Source organism: Heteronotia binoei, chromosome 1 (genome assembly GCF_032191835.1).
Source record: "Heteronotia binoei isolate CCM8104 ecotype False Entrance Well chromosome 1, APGP_CSIRO_Hbin_v1, whole genome shotgun sequence".
In the NCBI taxonomy this organism is placed as follows: Eukaryota; Metazoa; Chordata; class Lepidosauria; order Squamata; family Gekkonidae; genus Heteronotia; species Heteronotia binoei.
The window spans coordinates 268,727,493-268,748,627 of record NC_083223.1 but is presented as its reverse complement, the minus strand read 5'-3'; the positions used below and the strand labels follow the sequence as shown (position 1 = coordinate 268,748,627).

The 21,135-nt window shown below is 49.7% G+C and overlaps 1 protein-coding gene across 1 annotated transcript in view; it reads right to left on the bottom strand.

Moving 5' to 3' along the window:
• Positions 1-21,135, bottom strand: part of DENND4B (DENN domain containing 4B) — a 96,462-nt gene that overhangs the window by 34,600 nt on the left and 40,727 nt on the right. Inside the window, exons 14-20 of the mRNA XM_060255759.1 lie at positions 20,738-20,861; positions 19,508-19,714; positions 16,939-17,067; positions 13,808-13,961; positions 13,131-13,310; positions 11,458-11,885; positions 10,357-10,461 (exon numbers count right to left, since the gene is read on the bottom strand). Coding sequence (XP_060111742.1) covers positions 10,357-10,461; positions 11,458-11,885; positions 13,131-13,310; positions 13,808-13,961; positions 16,939-17,067; positions 19,508-19,714; positions 20,738-20,861 — 1,327 coding nt within the window. The remainder of the gene's footprint in view (positions 1-10,356; positions 10,462-11,457; positions 11,886-13,130; positions 13,311-13,807; positions 13,962-16,938; positions 17,068-19,507; positions 19,715-20,737; positions 20,862-21,135) is intronic.

Here is a 21,135-nt window from a genome sequence, read left to right as displayed (position 1 = left end):
ACCAGGTAGAAGTAGAAGATGAAGAGTTGAGGTTGAAGAGAAGGTAGTTGTAGAGATTGCAATGAAGAAGTTGGAGATCAACGAGGAAGGTGCGATCCGGTCGGCGGTAAGGAAGAAACTGAGTGGCTAAGCACCTCCCCCTTCTCCAGGCATGCGCAGTAGCTGACTCCTCCCAGGACAAGCGGGAGGCGCGCCAGATCTACGATCAAGATTGCTTTGAACTCTCCGAGGTCGGGGCCAATCCTGCGGATTACCCATATGTGTGAATGCACAGAGACCACGAAGAAGATCATGTGGAATTCACTGCCACAGGAGGTGGTAGCAGCTACAAGCATAGCTAGCTTCAAGAGGGGGTTAGATAAAAATATGGAGCAGAGGTCCATCAGTGGCTATTAGCCACAGTGTGTGTGAGTGTGTGTGTGTGTGTGTGTATATATATATATGGGGGGGGGGCACTGTGTGACACAGAGTGTTGGACTGAATGGGCCATTGGCCTGATCCAACATGGCTTCTCTTATGTTCTTATGTGACACAGAGTGTTGGACTGGATGGGCCATTGGCCTGATCCAACATGGCTTCTCTTATGTTCTTATACTACTAGTCCGAACACCACACTGGGTCTCTGTGTAGTGGTTAGATCAGGGATGTCAAATTCATTTGTTATGAGGGCTGGATCTGATATAGATGAGACCTTGTGGGGCCAGGCCACGTCAGGTTGGGCCAGGCCAGGTGTATACCTATTTAAGATTAGGTAGCAGAGATACAAACTTTTTAAAGGGCACAGACAAACACAAACGTTAGCACTCGGTCTTAAAGGTGCTTTCTTTGTATTTCTCCCATGGGATCCAGGGAACTGGGCAAAGCAAGCTCTGGCTCTTTCCTTCCCTCCCCCAGGGGACCAGGAGGGGGAAGGAAGAGAGACTTCGCTCAGTAGCTCTGCTGTGTGATTGAGAGAGCCTTCCCCCTTTCCTCCCCAAGGGAGGAGCCTCAGCCAATCGAGAAAATAGAGGCTTTGCTCTGTAGCTCCTGTGTAGTTGAGCAAGCCTTGCTAAGCAAGCTGTGATGCAGAAGGAAGCAAGAAAGAAGGAGAAGGAAGCAGATGACAGCCAGTTGCTCGGGGGCCTGACAGCAGCCCTCTGGGGGCCTAATTTGGCCCCCGGACTGCATGTTTGACACCCCTAGACTAGAAGGTAGGCGACTCAGGCTCGAATCCCTGCTCTACCACGGAAGCCTGCTGGGTGAGTGTGGGCCAGTTGTACGGTCTCAGCCTGAACTACCTCACAGGATTGTTTTGAGGGTAAAATGGAGGAGAGCACAACAACGGTGGATGTAAATCAAGTCAATAAAGAAAGATCTATGATCTTTTGGTCTCGTTTTCATCTGTAAGCTCCCTCTGGAGAGATGGCAGATACATTTCCTAAACAGACAGCATAAATCAGCACCGCCACCAGGGCTTTTCTTGTCGCAGGAACTCCTTTGCATATTAGGCCACACCTCTTGATGTAGCCAGTCCCTCAAGAGCTTACAGTAGTCCCTTCACCAAGAGCCCTGTAAGCTCCCGGAGGATTGGCTACATCAGGGGTGTGTGGCCTGATATGCAAAGGAGCTCCTGCTACAAAAAAAAAAGCCCTAGACTCACCACCACCTAGTGGAGTCTTAACATTTGCCCTCTTGCACCTTGAGCGTCCAGAGCAGGATGCCCAGAAGACCTAGGACTGAAATGAGGCAAAAGATCACAGGGCTGTCCTGTAGAAGATGGTGCAGAATCGCTTTCAGTTGCCCCAGAAGGCTGGACCAGAACTAATGGGCTGAAATAAAATCAGAAGAGTTTTCGGTTCTACATTAGGATGAACTTCCTGACTGTTAGAGCGGTTCCTCAGTGGAAGAGGCTTCCTCGGGAGGTGGTGGGCTTTTCTTTCTTGGAGGTTTTTAAACAGAGGCTAGATGGCCATCGGACAGCAATGAAGATCCTGTGAATGTAGAGGGAGGTGTTTGTGAGTTTCCTGCATTGTGCAGGGGGTTGGACTAGATGACCCTGGAGGTCCCTTCCAACTCTATGATTCTGTTTCCACAGGCTTCCTTGGGAGGTGGTGGGCTCTCCTTCCTTGGAGGTTTTTAAACAGAGGCTAGATGGCCACCTGACAGCAATGCCGATTCTGTGAATTTAGGGAAAGGTGTTTGTGAGTTTCCTGCATTGTGCAGGGGGTTGGACTAGATGACCTTGGAGGTCCCTTCCAACTCTATGATTCTGTTTCCTGCCCCTGCAACCACTGGGACTGTGGTCACCTCCTTCAGGTTCTGATGACTGCTGGACACAGTCTCTTGTAGGGTTGCCAGTCTCTGCGGGGTGGGGTGCGGTGGAGGTCTTCTGCGACTACAACTGATCTCCAGACAACAGAGATCAGTTGCCCTGGGGAAAAAAGGCCGCTCCGGAAGGTGGACTCTATGGCATGGTACTCTGTGGAGGTCCCTCCTGTCTCCAAACCTTGCCCTCCAAAGGCTCCGCCCCCAAATCTCCAGGTATTGCCCAAGCAGGGGTTGGTTTTTGTTTGTTTTTTTCAAAAAAGGTAAGAGCGTAAGAAGTGAGATCAAGACGGGCAGCAGTGTTTGTAGCAGCAGAAGAGAGCCAGAGTCCAGCAGCACCGTCAAGACTCACACAATTTGTGGCAGGGAACGAGCTGTCGTGTGTCACTGCTCCCTTCACCCTTCCTGAGAACATTAAGAGAAGCCATGTAGGATCAGGCCAACTCTGTGTCACATGATGGCCAAAAAACCCATCAGGAGGTCCACCAGTGGGGCCAGGACACAAGAAGCCCTCCCACTGTTGCGCCTCCCAAGCACCAAGAATACAGAGCATCACTGCCCCAGACAGAGAGTTCCAACAATATGCTGTGTCTAAGAGCTACTGATGGACCTCTGCTCCAGATGTTGATCCAGTCCTCTCGAAGCTGGCTATGCTTGTAGCTGCCACCATCTCCAGTGGCAGTGAATTCCATGCGTTAATCACCCTTTGGGTGAAGAAGGACTTCTTTTTATCCGTTCTGACCCGACTGCTCAGCAATTTCACTTAATGTCCACGAGTTCTCATACTGTGAGAAAGGGAGAAAAGTACCGGTACTTCCTCCTCGACCTTCTCTATCCACTTCCTCGGTGTTAGAAGCGGTCCTGCTTCAAAAACTCTGTGAACCAGTGGGCCAAGCCCACCCACAGTTCCCCAGGGCCAAACTTCCATCACATTCCACCCCTTCCAAAAGTTCCTCAACTCGTTACAACAGGCTGTCTCTTTCCTAGGAACAACGATAAATCATAAGCATAACAAGTGATCAATCTTTAGCTACACACGCACATTTTCCTTAGAACTTGTACCTTTTTGCAATTTGCCTCCAACCCATAAAATGCAAACTGCCCCACAGGGTTGTTGTGAGGATAAAATGGAGGGAAGGAGAAGGATCCAATTTGCTTCGGGTCTCACCCCCGGAGAAAAGGTGGGAGGTAAATGAAGCAAAGGAGCCCCGTGGGGTAGAGTGGTAAAGCTGCAGTCCTGCAGCCTGAGTTCTCTGCTCCCAACCTGAGTTCGATCCTGGCGGAAGCTGGATTCAGCTAGCCGGCTCGAAGTTGACTCAGCCTTCCATCCTTCCAAGGTTGGTAAAATAAGGACCCAGCTTGCTGGGGGGAAAGTGTAGATCAGTGGTCCCCAACCTTTTTGGCACCAGGAACCGGTTTTGTGGAAGACAATTTTTCCATGGACCGGGCAATGGTTTTGGGATGATACAACTGTGCACTTTATTTTGGTTATGATGCTCTGTATTTTATTATGCATGGGATGGAGAAGGTTGAGAAAGAAGGACTTTTCTCCCTTTCTCACAATACAAGAACTCGTGGGCATTCAATGAAATTGCTGAGCAGTAGGGTTAGAATGGATAAAAGGAAGTCCTTCTTCACCCAAAGGGTGATTAACATGTGGAATTCACTGCCACAGGAGGTGGTGGCGACTGCAAGCATAGCCAGCTTCAAGAGGGGGTTAGATAAAAATATGGAGCAGAGGTCCATCAGTGGCTATTAGCCACAGTGTGTGTGTGTATATATATATAAATTTTTGGCCACTATGTGACACAGAGTGTTGGACTGGATGGGCCATTGGCCTGATCCAACATGGCTTCTCTTATGTTCTTATGGTGTGGTGGTTAAGTGTGCAGACTTTTATCTGGGAGAACAGGGTTTGATTTCCCACTCCTTCACTTGCAGCTGCTGGAATGTTCTTGGGACAGCCATAGCTTTTGCCACAGTTGTCATTGAAAGGGCAGCTGCTGTGAGAGCTCTCTCAGCCCTACCCACCTCACAGGGTGTCTGTTTGGGGGAAGAGGATAAAGGAGATTGTGAGCCACTCTGAGATTCGGAGTAGATGGCAGAATATAAATCCAATGTCATCGTCTTCTTCTTCCTCTTCCTCCTGCTGCTGCTGCTACTTCTATTACTAAAAGGTCAAGGTAGTCCCCTGTGCAAGCACCAGTCATTTTCGACCCTGGAGTGACGTTGCTTTCACAACGTTTTCACAGCAGACTTTTAAACGGGGTGATTTGCCATTGCCTTCCCCAGTCATCTACACTCCCCCCCCCAGCAAGCTGGGGACTCATTTTACCGACCTCGGAAGGATGGAAGGCTGAGTCAACCTGGAGCCGGCTACCTGAACCAGCTTCTGCTGGGATCGAACTCAAGTCCTGAGCAGAGGGCTCTGACTACAGTACTGCAGCTTTACCACTCTGCGCTACAGGGCTCGTTACTTCTACTACATTGTAATAGATAATGAAATAATTATACAACTCATGGCCCAGTTGCTAACAGGCCACGGACCAGTACCGGGCCACTGGAGAAGGCAGGGGCAAGCCACCCCATTAAAAGTCTGCCGTGAAAACGTCGTGATGCGACGTCACCCCAGAGTCGGAAGCGACTGGTTTTTGCACAGGGGACTCCTTTGGACAGGATGGGCCATTGGCCTGATCCAACATGGCTTCTCTTATGTTCTTAATTTGTGGCAGAGGCGAAGCTTTTGTGAGTCATTTCCTTGGTGTTAGAAGCAATCCTGCTTCAAAAACTCCAAGAACCAGTGGGCCTAGCCCATCCACAGTTCCCTTGGGTCAAACTTCTGACACATCCCACCCGCTCCAAAAGTTTCTCAACTAGTTACAACAGGCTGTCTCTTTCCAAGAAACAACAATAAATCAGAACCATAACAAGTGATTCATCGCTAGCTATGCAAATGAGTTTTCCTTAGATCTAGTACCCTTTTGCAATTTCCATTTGAACCATAAAATGCAAACTGCCGGCTCCAGGACGGAAAGGAGATAGGTTTGCAATTCAATATAGGGGTTGCCTCTTCAGTAAAGAAAAAGAAGGAAGGTTTTTTAAAGAGGAGATGTCTTTTCAGCATATTACGAGCAAAGCGCGTAACCCAGGTTTCAAATCTTTACTTATTTCATAGAATCATAGAGTTGGAAGGGACCTCCAGGATCATCTAGTCCAACCTGCTGCACAATGCAGGAAATTCACAAATACCATCCCCGTCAGATGGCCATCTAGCCTCTGTTTCAAAACCTCCAAGGAGAGCCCACCACCTCCTGAGGAAGCCTGTTCCACTGAGGAATCACTCTAACAGTCAGGAAGTTCTTCCTAATGTTGAGCCAGAAATTCTTTTGATTTAATTTCAACCCATTGGTTGCGGTCTTACCTTCTGGGGCCACAGAAAACAGTTCCACACAATCCTCTATACGACAGCCCTTCAAGGACTTGAAGATGGTGATCCTATCACCTCTCAGCCGTCTCCTCTCCAGGCTAAATATGCCCAGCTCCTTCGTTTATCTATAACCCACCTTTCTGGCCAAGGGAATCCTAAAGCAGTTTACACCATTCCCCTCACCTCAATTTTATCCTCACAACAACTCTGCGGGATAGGTTAGAGCATGTGACTGGCCCAAGGTCACCCAACAAGATGCCATGACACAGTGGAGATTCGAACCCGGGACAGCCTTAATATACAGCAAATTTACAGTGTACAGTTCTGGTCACCGCGCCTCAAGAAAAGATATTATAGCATTGGAGAAGGTGCAGAAAAGGGCAACTAAAATGATGAAGGAGATGGACCACTTTCCCTGTGAAGAAAGGTTAAAGAGGTTAGGGGTCTTTAGCTTGGAGAAATAAGGACTGAGGGGTGACATGACAGAGGTTTACAAAATTAGGCATGAAGGTAGAGAAAGAAGTAGTAGTAGAAGATATTGGATTTTATATCCCACCCTCCACTCCGAATCTCAGAGCGCCTCACAATCTCCTTTCCCTTCCTCCCCCACCACATAAGAACATAAGAGAAGCCATGTTGGATCAGGCCAATGGCCCATCCAGTCCAACGCTCTGTGTCACACAGTGGCAAAAAATTTTATACGTACACACACACTGCGGCTAATAGCCACTGATGGACCTCTGCTCCATATTTTTATCCAAACCCCTCTTGAAGGTGGCTATGCTTGCGGCCGCCACCACCTCCTGTGGCAGTGAATTCCACATGTTAATCACCCTTTGGGTGAAGAAGGACTTCCTTTTATCCGTTTTAACCTGGCTGCTCAGCAATTTCATCGAATGCCCACGAGTTCTTGTATTGTGAGAAAGGGAGGAAAGTACTTCTTTCTCTGCTTTCTCCATCCCATGCATTATCTTGTAAACCTCTATCATGTCACCCCGCAGTCGACGTTTCTCCAAGCTAAAGAGCCCTAAGCGTTTCAACCTTTCTTCATAGGGGAAGTGTTCCAGCCCTTTAATCACTCTAGTTGCCCTTCTTTGGACTTTCTCCAATGCTATAATATCCTTTTGTAGGTACGTGGGGCTGAGAGAGCTCTGCCAGAAGCTGCCCTTTCAAGGACAGCTCTGTGAGAGCTACGGCTGACTCGAGGCCATTCCAGCAGCTGCTAGCTGCAAGTGGAGGAGTGGGGAATCAAACTTTTCTCCCTTTCTCACAATACAAGAAATCATGGGCGTTCCATGAAATTCGTGAGCAGTAGGCTTAGAACAGATCAAGGGAAGTTCTTCTTCACTCAAAGAGTCATTAAGCATGTGGAAGTGGGGGCGGCTGCAGTAGGGCTGCCAATCCCCATGTGGGGGCGGGGGATCCCCCTGTTTGGAGGCCCTCCCCCCACTTCAGGGTCATCAGAAAGTGGGGGGGGGAGGGAAATGTCTGCTGGGCACTCCATTATTCCCTATGGAGTCCGATTCCCATAGGGTATAATAGAAAATTGATCCGTGGGTATCTGGGGCTCTGGGGGGAGCTGTTTTTTGAGATAGAGGTACCAAATTTTCAGCATGGCATCTGGTGACTCTCCTCAAAACACCCTCCAAGTTTCAAAAAGATTGGACCAGGGGTTCCAATACTATGAGCCCCAAAGGAAGGTGCCGCTATCCTTCATTATTCTGAATGGAGGGAAGGCATTTAAAAGGTGTGTGGTCCCTTTAAATGTGATGGCCAGAACTCCCTTTTGGAGTTCAATTGTGCTTGCCACACCCTTGCTCCACCCCCAAAGTCCCCAGATATTTCTTGAGTTGGACTTGGCAACCCTAGGCTGCAAGCTTGGAAAGCTTCTGGAGGGAACTGGATAAATACCGGGAGCAGAGAACCATCAGCTATTAGCCACAAGGACTAGAGGGAACAATCTGTCTGCGGGCAGCAGTGGGAGGGCTTCTGGCCCTGCTGGTGGACCTCCTGAGGGACTCTGGGTTTTGGCCACTGTGTGGCACAGTGTGTTGGACTGGATGGGCCACTGGCCTGATCCAAGATGGCTTCTCTTATGTTCTTATGGCCACTGTGTGAGACAGAGTGTTGGACTGGATGGGCCACTGGCCTCACCCAACATGGCTTCTCTTATGTTCTTATGGCCACTGTGTGAGACAGAGTGTTGGACTGGATGGGCCACTGGCCTGACCCAACATGGCTTCTCTTATGTTCTTATGGCCACTGTGTGAGACAGAGTGTTGGACTGGATGGGCCACTGGCCTGATCCAAGATGGCTTCTCTTATGTTCTTATGGCCACTGCGTGAGACAGAGTGTTGGACTGGATGGGCCACTGGCCTGATCCAAGATGGCTTCTCTTATCTTCTCTCATGTTCTTACGTTCTCATAAACAGCAAAACTGAGCGGAGGCTGAAGGGTTAAACCACCCCCTCCCTTTCCTGCACAGCCCTGAGGCAAACTGAGGCTTCCATTTGCATTTTAAGAAAGGGCCAAGAGGCCTGATTTTTATCTCGTTCAACCTCTCCTAAAATTTGATTGCTTTGTTTTATGATATGTAATCTGACTTGAGTCTTAGTGAGAAAGAGCTCTGTAAATAACGTAAATAATTTTTTTTAAAAAACCCCAAACTTGCCCTGACAGGATTGGCTTGTGAGGAGAGCGGCTGTCGGTATGGAGGAGAAGCAGGATTCAGATAATTATTTATTACAAACTGCCCGCGTCTGTGGAATAAAACAGTAAAGTATTCCACATGAAGCAGCCTGGCACAGTGGGCAATGTCAGAGTACAATCCTGGGAGATCCAGGTTTGAATCCCCACTCCGCCATGGGTGACCTCGGGCCTCATGGAAGCTTGCAGAGAGACAGTTTGATAGCGTGTTAAGTGCATGGACTCTTATCTGGGAGAGCTGGGTTTGATTCCCCACACCTCCTCCAGATGCAGCTGCTGTTCAGAGGCTGTTCTGGACGGAGCAGTTTCTGTCAGAGCTCTCTCAGCCCCATCTACCTCACAGGGAAAGTAGATTGTAAGCTGCTCTGAGACTCCTTTGGGTAGAACAAAGCAGTAGACAAGTGCACCTCTAAGACCAACTAAGTTTTATTCAGAATGTAAGCTTTCGGATGCTCTTAAGCAGACTTCATCAGACAAAATGGGAATGGAAGCAGCAATTCTTAATGTAAGCGGGCAGTGTAGAATCATGGGAATGTTTTTAGCAGATTAAAAGAATCACAAATAGGGACCTGTGTTTGTTAGCGTTAGGACAAAGCAGGGCTGAAACAACACTGGAGGGTGATAAAAAGCAGACTGCTGTTGTAGGTACGAAGTGCCATAAATCTAGGTAACATTCCGGCTTTGTTAGTTTAAAAAGAGGGAATGGTTTCTCAAGAGATTATAACATCCGTTATAGTTTACCATTAGAAAAAAAAGGAAGACATTAAAATACAGTGGAGGATGGGTTGGTATATGCAATAAGACAAACAGCCAATATCGCCCATTTGAGTATGTCAAACTACTCCTTCGGGTAGTGAAGGGTGGGTAGACATGATCGAGGTTTACAGAATTATGCCCGGGATAGAGAAGGAAGAGAAAGGAGGACTTTTTTCCCTTTTCTCACAATACAAGAACTTGTGGACACTTCATGAAATAGATGAGCAGTAGTCTTGAAACAGATCAAGCAAAGTCCTCCTTCACCCAAAGAGGAATTAACATGGAATTCAATGCCGCAGGAAGTGGTGCCGGCTACAAGGTATAGATGGCTTCAAGAGGGGATTGGATAAACATACAGAGCAGAAGTCCATCATTGGCTATTAGCTACAAGGTATAGATGGAAGACTCTGTCTGGGGTAGTGATGCTCTGTCTTCTTGGCACTTGGGGGGCAACAGTGGGAGGATTTCTGGAGTTCCGGCCCACTGGTGGACCTCCTGATGGCACCTGGGTTTTTTTGGGCCACTGTGTGAGCCAGAGTGGTGGACTGGATGGGCCATTGGCCTAATCCAACATGGCTTCTCTTACATTCTTATTTTCTCTTAGCCACGAAGTATAGGTGGAATACTCTGCCTGGGGTAGTGATGCTCTGAATTCTTGGTGCTGGGGGGGGGGGCACAGTGGGAGGGCTTCTAGTTTCCTGGCCCTACTGATGGACCTCCTGATGGCACCTGGGTTTTGGCCACTGTGTGACACAGAGTGTTGGACTGGATGGGCCATTGGCCTGATCCAGAATGGCTTCTTTTATGTTCTTATTAAAATAATGTTGTTTTGGTGGCAGCTGATACCATAGTGCTGATTTTATTCTCTCACTTCTCTTACTCATTGGTATTTTGAAAATCACCCCTCTTCTCCCCAGCACTTGGGTTTCCTGTGTGTTTGTGGTTCCATTTCCTGTGGCGGCCATTTTGTGGCTGTGCCCACTACCCTGTATCAAAATTCCAAAGGCATTCACAAGCTCAAAGAGATTTGGGGACCCCTGGTTTAGACTGTACATTGTTCGGGACGGAGACTTTCTTTTTTCTATGTTGCTGCTTTCCTGGCTGCACAAACAACAGCTCTAAAGGGAAGAGAGGCAAAACAGGAAGGCAAAACAGGACGTACCTCAACAGCTGGGGATTCTGAAAGCCGGTCACTGGATTTGCGGAGGTTGAAACTGCACACAGAAGTGTCCGAGAGATCGTATTCACTGCCCAAGGATACGGAGCTCTGTCAGGGAAGAAATACCACGAGAAGTGAGCTGTCCCCCACTGGGAATGGGACAAAAGATCCTCACAGAAATGCTACCAAATCCAGACCTTCTTTTTCTCAGTGCTTGGAAAACTGATTCTTGCCCCTCATTTAGGGGCATTTCAATTCTATTTGCAGCACAATCAACTATAGATTTGTAGCTAGAAAGAGAAAGGAAAAAGGAAAGGTCCCCTGTGCAAGCACCAGTCGTTTCCGACTCTGGGGTGATGTTGCTTTCACAACGTTTTCATGGCAGACTTTTTATGGGGTGGTTTGCCATTGCCTTCCCCAGTCTTTTACACTTTCCCCCCAGCAAGCTGGGTACTCATTTTACCAACCTCGGAAGGATGGAAGGCTGAGTCAACCTTGGGCCGGCTACCTGAATCCAGCTTCCGCCGGAATCGAACTCAGGTCGTGAGCAGAGAGTTCAGATCGCAGTACTGCAGTACTGCTGTTTTACCACTCTGCGCCACGGGGCCACTAGAAAGAGAAAACAACCCCATATTAATCGCTATGGCACAAAAAAGTTGTGGGACCCTTTACATTATGGCCAAACTCACTGACAACAATTTATCTTACCTCTCAAACATCCTCATCTAATTTTGAGGCAATTTGGTTTTCCCATAATGGAACATTTTATCAAAATACAACAATCTTCCTGATACAATCAAGAAATACCCTCAATCTCTAGTAGCCTCAACAATTTTTGATTTCCTCTGTCTTAGGATCAAATTTCAGAAACAAAGATTGGGACAGTTATGCCTTAAATAACGGATGTTGATTATCTAAGATTTAAAACATCGCTTTGTAACTTCGAATGATATCTTCTTTATCAGTGGATCGTTCTTACGATTTTATCGCCACGTACCGTACTGCTTTGGCTTAAATTGCACATTTTGCGAAAACTCGATACATTGTTAAATTGGGGGGGGGGGAAAGATCTTCACAGCGCCCCCACGCTTACCACATGCCTACCTCAGAGGCCGTGGAGCCTGGCCGTTCACGGGGAAGCAACAAATGACTCTCCAGGGGGCTGCGGCGAGGTGGGGGCTCACGCGGCTCTGACCCACGGCGTGTGTGGGAGCGCTCCACGCTGGTGGTGTGCCTGAGGGAGGGCCGCTTCATGGGGGAGAGCAGCTGCTGCAGTTTGGCAGCCAGACTCCTGCGGGGCGTGCCACCCCCATGGTTCTCAGACGCCTGGCTCAGCCCCGACTTGGCGGCTTCCGACTGGGTATCCACGCTACTCAGGGTCAAGCGGTCGCTCTCGTCTGTCAGGAAGCTGCTGACGTCCGACAGGCTCCCATCCTCAGAGCTTCCAGGCCCGTCCCTCAGGCCCCGTAACCAGGAGGGCACAGCTGGGAGCGTGTCACTGCTAGGATCCAGGCCGCTCAGTGCCTTGGTTGCTGTGAGGTAGAGAGGACAGCAGATATTGAGGGCACAGGGGAACTTCCACTTTCTGAGGCACTAAGTCTCTGAATCCCAGAGCCAGGAGGCAACATCAAGCGAAGGCCTCAGCCTCTATGCCTGTTGTTAGCTGCCCAGAGGAACTGGCTGGCCACTGTGTGAGATAGAATGATGGACTAGATGGACTACTGGTCTGATCCAGGAGGGCTCTTCTTATATTCTTATGAAGGCCTCTGCTTCTATGCCTTTTTTTGGTCCTGCAGAGGAACTGGTTGGCCACTGAGTAAGACAGGAAGCTGGACTAGATGGACCACTGGTCTGATCCAGCAGGGCTCTTATGATGTTATTCTGAGGAAAAGGCCTCAGCCTCTCTGCCCTGTTGTTGGCCCTCCAGAGGAACTGCCTGAGGCCACTGTGTGAGGCAGGAGGCTGGACTAGATGGACCCTCACTGGTCTGATCCAGCAGGGCTTTTATGATGTTATTCTGAGGAAAAGGCCTCAGCCTCTCTGCCCTGTTGTTGGCCCTCCAGAGGAACTGCCTGAGGCCACTGTGTGAGGCAGGAGGCTGGACTAGATGGACCCTCACTGGTCTGATCCAGCAGGGCTCTTATGATGTTATTCTGAGGAAAAGGCCTCAGCCTCTCTGCCCTGTTGTTGGCCCTCCAGAGGAACTGCCTGAGGCCACTGTGTGAGGCAGGAGGCTGGACTAGATGGACCCTCACTGGTCTGATCCAGCAGGGCCCTTCTGATGTCCTTATGAGGGGAAGGCCTCAGCCTCTCTGTCCTGTTGTTGGCCCTCCAGAGGAATTGGTTGGGGCCACTGTGTGAGGCAGGATGCTGGACTAGATGAACCCTCACTGGTCTGATCCAGCAGGGCTCTTCTTAAGCTCTTATGAGGGGAAGGCCTCAGCCTCTCAGCCCTGTTGTTGGCCCTCCAGAGGAAGTGGTTGGGGCCACTGTGTGAGGCAGGAGGCTGGACTAGATGGACCCTCACTGGTCTGATCCAGCAGGGCTTTTCTGATGTTCTTATGAGGGGAAGGCCTCAGCCTCTCAGCCCTGTTGTTGGCCCTCCAGAGGAACTGGTTGGGGCCACTGTGTGAGGCAGGATGCTGGACTAGATGAACCCTTACTGGTCTGATCCAGCACAGATCTTCTTATGCTATCTTCTCCCAAAATGAAAGTTCCAGCTGCTATCTACGGGTCCTTCAAAAGAGGCTCTTCTACACCCACCTCCCAAAACTCACCATGGGCCATGCCAGCTTCCACTATTGAGGCCTCCTCATGTTGAGGGAAGCTCAGGCTGCCACTCTTCACCAGAGACGTCGATGGCAAACTCTCACGTAAGCTGCACCCAGACCATGTTGTTTGCCGCTGCAGGCTGGATCTGGACCGGGGGGCTGGTGCCTTTGCGCTTCTGCCACCCTCTGCCAACATAAACATAAACACACCATTTTAGCCCCTCCCCAACTCTGAGGGGCCATGTTATTGTGGACTGTCAGCCAACGTGGTAACCTGCTGCCATTTTGTCAAGAACCACGGTGTCCTCATTCTGCCATTTTGTCAACCACCAGAGACCTCATTCCACCATTTTGTCAGCCACCACAGTAACCTGCCATTCTGTCAGCCACCACAGTGACCTCATTCCCCCATTTTGTCAGCCACCACAGTAGCCTCATTCCGCCATTTTGTCAACAACCAGTGACCTCTCAGTGGCATCCTTCCAACATGAGCTGAAGGGGTCCTTCATAATGTGGGTCACACTTCTTAGAAGTTTTTACAAAAAAGCCTTGAACATCACTGACCCATTTCCTAGTTGCTGCTTCATCACACCAGAACAATTCACCCAGTCTGGATGTGTGAATTCTAACGCAGTTCTTCTAACACATTAGCAGTAGGCCCTGTCCAAGCCCTTCCCACATACCCGACTGGGCACTGATGCTCTGCACTTCCACATCTTGCTGGCGTAGGCGCAATGGCTGCCGGAACTGGGCCGCCCCCAGCACGACGTTGCGTAATTTGGCCCAGCGGAGACGGCCCCCCTGAGTACTCGAGGGCCACTTGCTCTCCAAAATGGCCTGAAATTTGGGGGGGGGGGAGATGGCAGTAGAGAGAAATAAAATGGTGAGAATACAACTTTTATACACACACACAACAACGTTATTACCAAAAAAATTAAATACTGTTATCTATTAGGCTCAGTTTATACAATTGGGAGACCTCCCAAGCGAAACGTGTATCTGTTTGTGTGCGAGGAGTAAAAAAGCAGATTGTTGTGCCATGTTGTGTTGTGGAATAATAATAACGGGCTGAGAAAGCTCTCCCAGAAACTGCCCTTTCAAGGAAACTCTGCGAGAGCCATGGCTGGCCCAAGGCCGTTCCAGCAGCTGCAAGTGGAGGAGTGGGGAATGACAATAAGTGCTGAGGAGATTTCCTTTGGGTTTGAGGGGGCAAGTTCATTTTTTAATGACAGATCATCACGGCCGGATCTCTAGCTTTTGTTTTGGAGCGTACAGATAAAGCACAAGCTCTGAGCATGCCCACGCAAAATTATTTATTATTATTTACTTATTTTATTCAAGATGCAAAGCTGTGTTAGTCTGTAGGGGCAAAAAAGAGCAGGAGTCCAGTAGCAACCCCCTTCATGAGTCACTGCTCACTCGTCCAGAAGAAGAAGAAGAATTGCAGATTTATATCCCGCCCTTCTGTCTGAATCAGAGACTCAGAGCAGCTTACAATCTCCCATATCTTCTCCCCCCACAACAGACACCCTGTGAGGTGGGTGGGGCTGAGAGGGCTCTCACAGCAGCTGCCCTTTCAAGGACAACCTCTGCCAGAGCTATGGCTGACCCAAGGCCATTCCAGCAGGTGCAAGTGGAGGAGTGGGGAATCAAACCCGGTTCTCCCAGATAAGAGTCCGCACACTTAACCACTACACCAAAATGGCTCTCGTTCAGTGACTCACGAGGGCTCATACCCTGTCACAATTTTTTTAAAAAAATATTTTTAATTTGGTAGTTTTGTATTTTATGTGTGAATGTGGAAGTCAGGGGGACCTCTGGTGACTGACCCCTACTGGGGGCCTGGAGGATATTTATGGAGCTGGCTGAATAGAGCCTGCCCCCCACCTCCCGACTGCTGGTATTCCAAGGAGGTCTCCCATCTAAGTACTTGCCAGAGTCCACCCTGCTGAGCTTCCAAGATCTCATGAGATCAGGCTAGTCTGGGCTAGCCAGACTGGCTTACTGAAAATATTTTAAAGCCGCCTTTTCGCACGATCAGGTCCCACAAGGCAGCAAAGACTAAAACTTTTGAACAACATTGACAATTATAAAATAATCCAATTAAAATCAATAAACAAACAACACCAGAACCAGGGAGGAGGGCCAATAACCATTATGGCTGGGGGGGCGGGTATGGGCTCTTTTTCTAGCAGGACCTCCTCTGCATAATAGGCCACACACCCCTGGTGTAGCCAATCCTCCTGGAGCTTACAGTAGGCCCTGTGCTAAGAGCCCTGTAAGCTCTTGGAGGATTGGCTGCAGGGGCGGAATTCTAGAAGGAATGCCTTTGCATATTAGGCCACACCCCCTGGTGTAGCCAATCCTTCTAGAGCTTACAGTAGGCCCTGTGCTAAGAGCCCTGTAAGCTCCTGTAGGATTGGCTACAGGGGTGGAATTCTAGAAGGAATTCCTTTGCATATTAGGCCACACCCCCTGGTGTAGCCAATCCTCCTGGAACTTACAGTAGGCCCTGTGCTAAGAGCCCTGTAAACTCTTGGAGGATTGGCTACATCAGGGGCGTGTGGCCCAAGGCTTTTTGTGTAGCAGGAACTCCTTTGCCTATTAGGCCACACACTCCTGATATAGCCAATCCTCCTGGAGCTTACAGTAGGCCCTGTGCTAAGAGCCCTGTAAACTCTTGGAGGATTGGCTACAGGGGTGGAATTCTAGCAGGAGCTCCTTTGCATATTAGGCCACACACCCCTGATGTAGCCAATCTTCCTGGAGCTTACAGGAGGCCCTGTGCTAAGAGCCCTGAAAGCTCTTGGAGGATTGGCTGCAGGGGTGGAATTCTAGCAGGAGCTCCTTTGCATATTAGACCACACACCCCTGATGTAGCCAATCCTCCAAGAGCTTACAAAAAAGAGCCTTGTGAGCTCTTAAAGGACTGGCTGCATCAGGAGGGTGTGGCCTCATATGCAAAAGAGCTCCTGCTAGAATTCCGTCATATTTAAGAAAGGGGGAGAAAACAGGGAAGGATTTTCTTTGCCAAAAAGCTGCAAGCTCTCCCTGGCAGACGAGAGCCACATGGGGCTGCAGGCTCTTAGCTATCCAGTACAGTTTTAGCTTGCCCTTGAGCCAATGAACTCAGCAATGGACCCAATGGACCCACGGTGAGAACCCTGGCAGGGGTGAGAACCCTGAAGAGATCTGGTCAGATCCTGCTGATCCGTTCCACCAGCATCAGCACCTTCCTGTGGTGGAGGGCACCTTCCTCTGATTCAAGAGCTCCTTTTGTCCAGAGAGGCTTTTGAGACCGGGATGGGGAAACGGCAGGGGTTGGATTCCCCAGTCCTCCCCCACTTGCAGCCAATCCTTTCCAAGTGAATGCCAAGCACTGATTTACCTTGTTGTGAGGTAGTTGGAGTTGAGAGAGCTCTCACAGTAGCTGCCCTTTTAATAATAATAATAATAATTTTTAATTAAGGACAGCTCTGCCAGAGCTATGGCTGACCCAAGGCCATTCCAGCAGCTGCAAGTGGAGGAGTGGGGAATCAAAGCCGGTTCTCCTAGGTAAGAGTCTGCGCACGTAACCACTACCATTTCCTGCTATGCCATTGCAGGAAAGAAGAGAAAGCTGAAGAGATTCGGTTAGATATCGCCAATCCGTTCCACTAGCAGCAGCGCCTTCCTGTGGCAGAGGACACCATTCTCCGATTCAGGAGCCCTCTATATCAAGGAAGATACTTGCAACGGGGACAAGGATGCAGCAAGGGCGTTCTGCAGGAATCCGGCTCGCTCCTTTCCGAGCAAACATTGAGCGCTGATGTACCTTGTTGTAGTAACCGTAGGTGATGGTGTTGGGCACAATGCCGGCTCGTTTCATCTCCAGCAGGACCCGCACTGAGAGGACAGGCTCTCCGTACTGCCCGCACAGCTGCATCAGGATCCGGTAGCAAACCTGGAGGAGAGGAAGGAGGGGAAGGGGGGATGAAGGGGTCGGTGAAAGTCTAGTCCAGGGGTGTCAAACATGTGACCCAGGGGCTGAATGAGGCCCCTAGAGGGCTCCTATCATTGGATTTATATCCCGCCCTCCACTCCGAAGAGTCTCAGAGCGGCTCACAATCTCCTTTCCCTTCCTCCCCCATAACAGACACCCTGTGAGGTAGATGAAGATATTGGATTTATATCCCGCCCTCCACTCTGAAGAGTCTCAGACCTGCTCACAATCTCCTTTACCTTCCTCCCCCACAACAGACACCCTGTGAGGTAGATGAAGATATTGGATTTATATCCCGCCCTCCACTCTGAAGAGTCTCAGACCTGCTCACAATCTCCTTTACCTTCCTCCCCCACAACAGACACCCTGTGAGGTAGATGAAGATATTGGATTTATATCCCGCCCTCCACTCTGAAGAGTCTCAGACCTGCTCACAATCTCCTTTACCTTCCTCCCCCACAACAGACACCCTGTGAGGTAGATGAAGATATTGGATTTATATCCCGCCCTCCACTCTGAAGAGTCTCAGACCTGCTCACAATCTCCTTTCCCTTCCTCCCCCACAACAGACACCCTGTGAGGTAGATGAAGATATTGGATTTATATCCCGCCCTCCGCTCCGAAGAGTCTCAGAGCGGCTCACAATCTCCTTTCCCTTCCTCCCCCACAACAGACACCCTGTGAGGTAGATGAAGATATTGGATTTATATCCCGCCCTCCGCTCCGAAGAGTCTCAGAGCGGCTCACAATCTCCTTTCCCTTCCTCCCCCACAACAGACACCCTGTGAGGTAGATGAAGATATTGGATTTATATCCCGCCCTCCACTCTGAAGAGTCTCAGACCTGCTCACAATCTCCTTTACCTTCCTCCCCCACAACAGACACCCTGTGAGGTAGATGAAGATATTGGATTTATATCCCGCCCTCCGCTCCGAAGAGTCTCAGAGCGGCTCACAATCTCCTTTCCCTTCCTCCCCCACAACAGACACCCTGTGAGGTAGATGAAGATATTGGATTTATATCCCGCCCTCCGCTCCGAAGAGTCTCAGAGCGGCTCACAATCTCCTTTCCCTTCCTCCCCCACAACAGACACCCTGTGAGGTAGATGAAGATATTGGATTTATATCCCGCCCTCCACTCCGAAGAGTCTCAGAGCGGCTCACAATCTCCTTTACCTTCCTCCCCCACAACAGACACCCTGTGAGGTGGGTGGGGCTGGAGAGGGCTCTCACAGCAGCTGCCCTTTCAAGGACAACCTCTGCCAGAGCTATGGCTGGCCCAAGGCCATGCTAGCAGGTGCAAGTGGAGGAGTGGGGAATCAAACCCGGTTCTCCCAGATAAGAGTCCACACACTTAACCACTGCACCAAACTGGCTCTCCAAGCAACTGGCTGTCGTCTGCTTCCTTCTCCATCACAGCTCGCTTTGCACAATCACACAGGAGCTACGGAGCAATTTTTTAAGCATGTTTTAAAGTGTGTTTTTTTTTTAAAAAAAGAATCTTTGTGTTTGTCTGTGTCCGTTGTAAACCTACCTAATCTTAAGTAGGCACATACGTGTCCCGCCCTGAGCCTGCCTTTGGCGGGGGAGGGCGGGATATAAAAATAAATTTTTTATTATTATTATTATTATTTGGGAGAACTAGGTTTGAGTCCCCCACTCCTCCACTTGCACTTGCTGGAATGGCCTTGGGTTAGCCATTAGCTCTGGCAGAGGTTGTCCTTGAAAGGGCAGCTGCTGTGAGAGCCCTCTCAGCCCCACTCACTTCACAGGGTGTCTGTTGTAGGGGAGGAAGTTAAAGGAGATTGTGAGCCACTCTGAAACTCTGAAATTTGGAGTGGATGGTAGGATATAAGTCCAATTTCTTCTTCTTCTTCTGTGAGGTAGGTGGGGCTGAGAGAGCTCTAACAGAAACTGCCCTTTCAAGGACAACTCCTGCAAGAGCTACGGCTGACCCAAGGCCATTCCAGCAGGTGCAAGTGGAGGAGTGGGGAATCAAACCCGGTTCTCCCAGATAAGAGTCCGCACGCTTAACCACTACACCAAACTGGCTCTCTCTTTAGGAAGAACAGCAGCCCTCCCTGCTATAGAGGAAAGAAGCGTTTGCTTTTACTTTTTGCATACGTTCCTTCATTTATATCTCACTTTTCTCCTCACAGTCGGGACCAAAAAGCAGCCTGGAACATGGTTCTCCCCTCCTCCGTTTTCTCACAAACGACCCTGTGAGGTAGGCCAGACGGAGAGTTTGCAACAAGCGCAAGGTCAACCAGCAAACTTCCACAGAAATGGGGATTCAAACCCGAGAGCCACAGCCTGCCGCTCCGTTTGCTGCGCCACACCGACGCGGATGGGGAGGAGTAAAGGCGGCGTGGAGAAATCATGTTGCATCGCGAGCCCGTTACCTCGTCCGGCAGCACCACCTTCTTGGTCTCCATCTGCTTGAGCACCTCGTACGCCGTCTGCAGGGCCCGCACCTTGGAGGCTGCTGCACGCACATAGGTTGGCAGAGCAATGAACCACAGGCCGTAGCAGTGCCCCAGAAGGCATTTGGCCCACATGTCCGGCACCGACGAGTACTTCTGCGCCACACGCTGGGCTACCTTCATTTCCTGGAGAGGAAGAGATCAATAGGCCTCTTTAGCTTGGAGAAACGTCAACAGGGTAACATGATAGAGGTCTACAAGATTATGCATGGGATGGAGAAAGTAGAGAAAGAAGTACTTTTCTCCCTTTCTCACAATACAAGAACTCGAGGGCATCTGATGAAATTGCTGAGCAGACAGGTTAAAACGGATAAAAGGAAGTACTTCTTCACCCAAAGGGTGATTAACATGTGGAATTTACTGCCACAGGAGGTGGTGGCGGCTACAAGCATAGACAGCTTCAAGAGGGGGTTAGATGAAAATATGGAGCAGAGGTCCATCAGTGGCTATTAGCCACAGTGTGTGTATGTGTGTGTGTGTGTGTATAATTTTTTGGGCCACTGTGTGACACAGAGTGTTGGACTGGATGGGCCATTGGCCTGATCCAACATGGCTTCTCTTATGTTCTTAGGATGTATCATCTGTACTAATTCTTTTTTTTTTGGGGGGGGGGGAGGCGGGTATTTTTTCATAGAATCATAAAGTTGGAAAGGACCTCCAGGGTCATCTGGTCCCACCCCCTGCACAATGCAGGAAACTCACAAACACCTCCCCCTAAATTCACAGGATCCTCATTGCTGTCAAATGGCCATCTAACCTCTTGTTTAAAAACCTCCAAGGAAGGAGAGCCTACCACCTTCCGAGGAAGCCTGTTCCACTGAGGAACCGCTCTAACGGTCAGGAAGTTCTTCCTAAGGTTGAGCCGGAACCTCTTTTGATTTAATTTCAACCCATTGGTTCTGGTCCTACCTTCTGGCTTCCCTTATGTTCTTATGGATGATCTTATTGTCAGCCATAGCTCTGGCAGAGGTTGTCCTTGAAAGGGCAGCTGCTGTGAGAGCCCTCTCAGCTCCACCCACCTCACAGGGTGTCTGTTGTGGGGAAGGGGCGGGGAAGATAAAGGAGATTGTGTCCACTCTGAGACTCTGAGATTCAGAGCATAGGGTGGGATATAAATCCAATATCATCATCATCATCTTCTTCTTTTACCTGTTTGGTCCTGCGTGGTGCCGGGCTGCTGGGGGCGCTGCTCCGAGCCTGGCAGAGCGAGGGCATCAGCTGGTCCTGGGGGCGCTCAAAGAGCTTGGCCTGCAGCACGGGGAAACCGTCGTACCTGGGGGAGAAGAGGAGCATCAGAGAAGCCATGTTGGATCAGGCCAACGGCCCATCCAGTCCAACGCTCTGTGTCACACAGTGGCCATAAGAACATAAGAGAAGCCATGTTGGATCAGGCCAATGGCCCATCCAGTTCAACACTCTGTGTCACACACTGGCCATAAGAACATAAGAGAAGCCATGTTGGATCAGGCCAGTGGCCCTTCCAGTTCAACACTCTGGGTCACACACTGGCCATAAGAACATAAGAGAAGCCATGTTGGATCAGGCCA